The 7,142-nt window shown below is 35.7% G+C and overlaps 1 protein-coding gene across 1 annotated transcript; it reads right to left on the bottom strand.

Annotated features, from left to right (window-relative positions):
- Positions 1-3,485: 3,485 nt before the first annotated feature.
- Positions 3,486-4,325, bottom strand: LOC135209403 (zinc finger MYM-type protein 6-like). Its single transcript, XM_064242097.1, has one exon. It carries the CDS (start codon positions 4,323-4,325, stop codon positions 3,486-3,488), a length of 840 nt encoding a protein of 279 aa, XP_064098167.1.
- Positions 4,326-7,142: the final 2,817 nt, after the last annotated feature.

Genomic DNA, 7,142 nt, shown 5'->3' with positions numbered 1-7,142 from the left:
TTTGGTACAAACTAGAATATTTTCACGATAAGAATACTACTCATGGAGAAATGACGTCATCCCACCCTGTATTAAAGACTCCAGGAAGATTTTAAAGGAAAGATTTCGTTCCTTCCTTCGCGTAAACTTTCCCGCTTCTTATGTAAATTTACATAACTTAATGTTTTATTTATTTTTCTTTAGATTTCGTTCGTTTATTGTAGGATGTTTACGGAACCTGGCCCATTTTGACAGTATTGTAATCTTTTGTTCGATATGCATATTTCTCGTGCTTGAATTCTGCATAATGTATACTCAAGTAAGAGTGTTCATATATGAAACAAGATCTCTAATGCCATTAGAACATGTGCTCCAATGCTCCAATATGGAATAAATACTAGATAATAATAGCAAGAGATGTCAAATAGCTCCAGGACTCATGCAGAAGGAGCGTGCTATTAGAAACAGCGCATTTAGTGAGAAGAGTGATGGACTTCTAAAAAGTCAGGATGCAACCCGGAACCCCACACTATAAATACTACCCATTCGAATGGGATGACTGAAAAAGACAAAAATAATAATAAATATTACTAATAAAGCATAAGCATTGGTTGAAATATTGAATTTCAATATTCACTTGACGTATAATACAGAATTGAATAAAAAAAAAAACGTATTTGACAGATACTACGAAATTAAAATAAATCGAGATCGCCAATTGCCTTGCCCTTAGACAAGTTGTGTATGAAAGAAAGACGAAGGAGTTCTTCAAAATATAGTAATCTGAGACTTGCAAACAAGGCAGATGGTTCCTACCACTTCTCACAGAAGACGATTTTAAAGCTGAGCAGAAATGAATAAGGAAACGTATCCTTCTTTTCCAATATATAATGATTGTCTTTTAAATTCTTAAGAATGTTGATCACGATGAGAGAGAGAGGGAGAGAGAGAGAGAGAGAGAGAGAGAGAGAGAGAGAGAGAGAGAGAGAGAGAGAGATTACTATTTTCTTCCGCATTAAATGACGAGAATTGGCTGGATGATCCTTCCCGAATGTTATCTCAGTAAAGCCAAATCTTATGTATTTTATTTAAAAATTTTCTCTATATTCCAATCGTCAGTTTGATTTGCCAATGATTGGTTTTCTATAAGAGAAAACTATTGTCTATCCGTCCGCACTTTTTTCTCCGCCCTCAGATCTTAAAAACTATGAGGCTCCAAGGCTGCAAATTGGTATGCCGATTATCCACCCTAACATCATCAAACTGAAACATACCAAATTGCAGCCCTCTAGCCTCAGCAGTTTTCATTTTATTCAAGGTTATATTTATCAATGATCGTGAATCTAGCACATGTATAGGTACCAACAGCACAGGCCACCACAGATCCGTGGCTAAAAGTTTCAGGGACCGGGGCTGAGAGTGTCTTGAGACAAAACTTTGGCGCGTTTTTTACTTGTTTTGGCATACGAGGTGATCTCGCCAGCCAGTCATCACAGCGCGAGTATCCTCCTCCTCTGCTATAAGTTAGGCAAACGGTCAGAAAAAAATGTCAATGTGATAATATCTCTAAAGAAACTTCGTTGTTTAAAATGAATTTTGTAGAGTAATCCATTATCGTGTATCACAGAGAATCTCTAGCAAAATCATTTCACTCGTCTGAATAACTTCAAGATAAAACAAAGAGATTGACCAGACTAAGTAAATAAAACAGAAGTGAGAGTTCCGATGGTTCTGCAGCATTTGAATTAACAGTGTTGCTGAAGCGCCTTCCCATGTTGCATGTTATTTGCAAAGGGAATAACTAAACGATTAGTCAAATCATTAAAAATGATTAATTCAGTGAATTTCCTATTGGCTTTGACTTCTTGTAATTTACAGCTTGAATCTTCATATTATTAAAACTTTTTATTAGGCTTTGATAAACTCTGAATGTGCAATCTCATGCTGCCTAGATCGTGGGCTCAGTGATGCAGTGCTTAAAAGACAAAATCTCCTAAAGTGTCAATAATTATATTGACACCTGAAAGATTATAGGGGGGAAAGAGAGAGAGAGAGAGAGAGAGAGAGAGAGAGAGAGAGAGAGAGAGAGAGAGAGAGAGACTTCACAATAAAGGTATACAGAAGTTTTATAGAACTTTGTATATAAGCTCAAATTGTCTCATGATTCCTTCAGCTTTTCTCTTCATCTTCGTCTGGGGCTAAGCACCACTTGTCTGGGAAATCATTCCTCACTCTTTCACCCCTAAAGTGTCATGTTCAGCCTTTGAATATGAATATTGTTTACTTTATTTTATTGCAATTCATGTGTACAAACTACGGCATAAATTTCAGCATCGTGTTTATTAGCCATCGTTCTAATAGGAAAAACAGAAAAATAAAATAGGAAAAGGTTAAGATTAATCTGTCTTTAAGCATCAATCTTCATACTCCTCTGGCTTTTAATTACTCACAGAAGGTCACCTAATTTTTTGTGATTAAGATACTGTCGAAGCTTAGTGAATTCATATAAACCGATTCTATTACGTCAACAGGATGAACAGGGCTTCGTGACAAACATAACTTTTAACAGTCAGTGTTTCTTAACCTTTTTCTGCTGGCGGCCCCCTTCAATCCAGTGCAAGTTCTTGTGGCCCCTCCATGCCAACTTTGAGTTCTTACACCCCCCACCCCCCCATCCGTCCCTCACCTTAATACGCCTAGGGAAGTAGGTATATTAATGGTTCTAGTTTGAGTAGTACCATGTACTCAAACACTAATTTCAGGCATTAATCAAATAACAATATTAACTGGAAAAATATTTTATTTGAATACATATTTATTTACAAAAGGAATACAATACAAGGAATACATGTAGGTACAATTGGCTCTATCTTGAAAGGCTTCAGTGGGATTCCTGTGACTGGTGCAGGGCTGCCAACTTGTCAATGTTTGGCTTGAAAGCTGTCAGAGAGAGACGTAAATCGCCTCTTTTTTTCCATGTCCAGGCGATTTCGTGTGTTTGACAGCAGTTACATCACCCGACTGAAACCAGTCTCAACCAAGTAAGACGTGGGAAAGGCAAGTAAGAGCAACTTCACATCTTTCCAGAGTAGTGGGTACTTCTTATACACATCTTGATTCATCCACAGCTTCTGGGGTCCTTCACGCTTGAACCTGTTGTGTTATTCTGAAGCTCAATGAAACTTTCTTGTATGGTGACATCAACTTCAGATGCATCAGCAATGAAGGGATCCACAAACCAGTGTGGCACAGTCATTTGGAGTAGGTCAGAGATGGTAGTTTCCATATCAGTATGCTACTGCTTCAGACGGTCAACGTACACTACTAGGTCATCATCAAGCAGCTCGGTGGATATAACTGCTAAGGAAGGAAACTGTGCACACTCCCGTCTCCCAAGGTTCAACCAGAACAGCTTGAGTTTCACTTTAAATGCAGTGATTGCCTCCTTTCAGGAAAACAGGGTGGAGTCATTTCCTTGAAGCTCTTTGTTCAGAACATTTAGCTTTTCAAATATGTCCGACAGGTAAGAAGATGTCACTCTTTGCATCAACAAGTTTCTGTCCAAGTTCTGCTCCACTCAAGAAAGAGATAACATTGTCCCAAAGTGCAACAAAACGATGCAACAAAACGATGACTTCAGTGTGCAACACAAGTCGTTCAAATTCTTCATTGTTCTTTTCACATAATTGTTGAAAGAGGCGATCTTGAAGTGCACTCTTTTTTATCAAGTTGACAGCCTTGATAACATGCCGAAGTGCTTCAAGCAGACGTCCTGCTAAATTTTTGGCAACCAGGTGCTGCCGGTGAACAACACAGTGCACACAAACGACATTAGGAACAGCTTTTTTAAAGTAAGCACTGAATCCCCGATACCTTCCAATCATAGCAGCAGCGCCATCTGTTGCACAAACCACAATGTTCTTGATTGGAATGTTGTTCTCCTCAAAATAGACCTCAAGTTTTTTTAAGATGGATTCGCCTTTAGTATCAGCCGCTAATTTCAATGCAAAAAGCCTTTCTTGATATATTTTATCAACATCAAGAAACCTCACAAATGCCATCAGAAGAGCAGAATTATCAAGTAAAGTTGATTCGTCGAGTTGAAGCGAGAAATCATTCACCTGCAATTTTGAGACTAATTGGTTTTCAACATCAGCTGCCATCTCATCAATACGGCGTGATACTGAGGAGTTGCTCAGAGGAATAACACTAGTTACCTCTTGTGGACTCTGAGGTATGACTGTTGAAAGCACTACAGCCACTGCCGGCATGAACAGAGATTCACCGATAGTATGAGGCTTACCTGCTTTTGCAATCAAATTTGTTATCTTGTTAGAACCCGACATTCCTTATAGTTCAGCCTTTTACCACTCTACCACAATCGTTTACTGCTTAAAAATTTCATTGACAACTAGAGAGAGAGAGAGAGAGAGAGAGAGAGAGAGAGAGAGAGAGAGAGAGAAGATACTGAATATTTCATTGTCTGCAAAAATTGCCGGGTATATTGAATCGAATGAATATTCCAAGCATAATAATGATTAATTTCAAAATATTACACATTTATATATTTTGTTGGTCCTAAATTTTCTGTGGGCCACCGTGGCCCCTGAAAAAATCTCATGGCCCCCAAGGGGCCATATGGCCCACGTTGAGAAACGTGAACTCATCACAAGAGAAACTGTTGGTTCTACCAATTACGTCCGTTTCACCAAACACTTTCAGCAATAGTCAGTCAATCGACTTCTCTCGAGGAAGTGGACATAGAGGTATTCAATTTCTGGTTTTCCAAATGTCTTTTTATGATGAGGTTCCCTGCCCCTTCCACTTATCTAGCTTCCTATGTCTTCTCTAGTTTCTAATCGAAGAGCTGCTTAAAAATATGGTGACTAATTTCTATTTTAAAATGGTTGTATATCCCTTCAATCTTAGTCGTTAGTTGGAAAACCGAGAGTTCTTTGTAATATTTTTTCCGTGTTATGTCATTTTCTGGAAAATGCCTTACAATAAAGGTGAAACTCTAGCATTCCATTGTTTCTCTTCCCACGTGACCATAAACTGTTTATAGCATAGCAACTGAACATATGGTTTTACCAAATAGTATTAAGCATAATGTCAGTAGTTTCTGTCAATGAGATATTTATGAAAAGAGAGGTTATATCAGAACTAGCTATTATAATACTTGGTTAAAATCAAAAGACCACGCTTCATCTACAAATTTGGAAGAATTAGAAATGTTATACTCACTGAGAGTTAAAGGGTTTAAAACTAGAACAAAAAAATTTCGACGTTATTACTAATTATCAAATGAGGAAATAATGGTCTAAATTGCAGGTTTCCTTAGGTAGACAATACATTTAACCAGGATTAGATCCTACAGCAAATTAAAAGCTATAAATGTAATCTTCCCCAATCTTATCTTTGTGACCTCCTAACACCCATTTCAATTCATCTTCTAATCTTAAAATCTGACTCGCAATATCTATATTGAAATTATACATTTTTTACTGTCCGAGAGTATTTTATCAATTTTATCTAAACAATCAGACAAATACATCAATGCAACACCCTAACCTTTTCTGGCTTAGTAATGACTATAATTTTAGCCTTCTTAGGATTTCGTAAAATATTGATTCTGTCATTATGTGACTGTCACTCATTTATTCGTTTAAATATTATTAGAATATCGTTTGTAATTACAGAACTTTCACTAAAAAAGTGAAGTAGAGGTTAGATCATCGTAAATATATTTCGTCATTCCTGTCGGTGCAAAATGTGCCTCATGTGACGGAGGTGAGGGTATATTTTAGCAGTGACGAAGTGAGCTAAATGGTATTTGAATGTTCAATATATTTTTACATATTTTTATCTATTACCACATTATTCCAGGTTCCTCAGTGAGACATTATCTCCTTTCTCCCTGTGCGACTTTGTGATATGCAAATCTCTTGAATATAAGGGCGGTCATTCAATCAAGGGTAAGACAAGTTGGAATGTAACTTTTAAGTACCAGTCACTATTACTATAGCTTTATGGTTTTCTTTTCTGTTTTTTTTTTTTCTTATGTAAATCTTTAGCAGTCTGGTTTTGTAACCAGCGCTTGTTTATTAACTGCCTTAATAGTTACCATTCCGCTATTCACGTGAGGATACAATAATGCTTCACACACACACGCACACTCACGCACACACACACACACACACACACATTTTTGGAGCAACAATTTGAAGAATAATGCAAGGGGGTCAGGGAAATGAACTCTCCGTTTGCATTTTATTACAATAGGCCTAAACAGCAAAAACATGGCGATGAAGTATTCAAAATATAATTACTAATACCTTGACGAAAGCCAAACGACTCGCATTATGTGGTATAAAAGCAAAATAGAAATAAACATAAAGCCAGAGTAGAAACGCCTTAACAAGACCATCAGCCAATAAACAGTTGTTTGAAGGTCGATCCGTCACTTTAATAATTATAGGTTCAAGTATGATTAGGTAATTTTCTTTTTATAACTATTCGGTTATTGATTGTCCAGTCCTGAACAGTGAAATATCAGATAATATTTGAAAATATGTGAAACCTTTATACATACACACACACACACACACACACCACACACACACAACACACATATATATATATATATATATATATATATATATATATATATATATATATATCTATATATATTATATATATATATATTATATAATATATCTATCTATTATAGATATATATATATAGGATATATATAGTATATATATATATGTATGATGTATGTATAGTATGTCTGTATGTATGTATGTATGTATGTATGTAGTAGTATGTATATGTATGTATATATATGTATATATATATATATATATGTATATATAATATATATATATATATATATATATATATATATATATATATATATATATATATATATATATATATGTGTGTGTGTGTGTGTGTGTGTGTGTGTGTGTGTGTGTGTGTGTGTAATAGATGAAATTTGTTGAAATCTTGAATGTAGGAATGAAGAAAAGAGGAAAATCATGGAATTAAAGCAGAATAACAAAAGAAATGCAGATCGGGGAAAGAAAGTGAATAAATAATGATTAAAAAGAAATGAGAAAAATAAAGGAAATTTATCATACATCAAGTAATCTTTCAAAGAA

Source organism: Macrobrachium nipponense, chromosome 37, assembly GCF_015104395.2.
Source record: "Macrobrachium nipponense isolate FS-2020 chromosome 37, ASM1510439v2, whole genome shotgun sequence".
Lineage (NCBI taxonomy): Eukaryota > Metazoa > Arthropoda > Malacostraca > Decapoda > Palaemonidae > Macrobrachium > Macrobrachium nipponense.
Note: the sequence above shows the minus strand (reverse complement) of the source record. Positions and strands in the feature narration are given on the sequence as shown.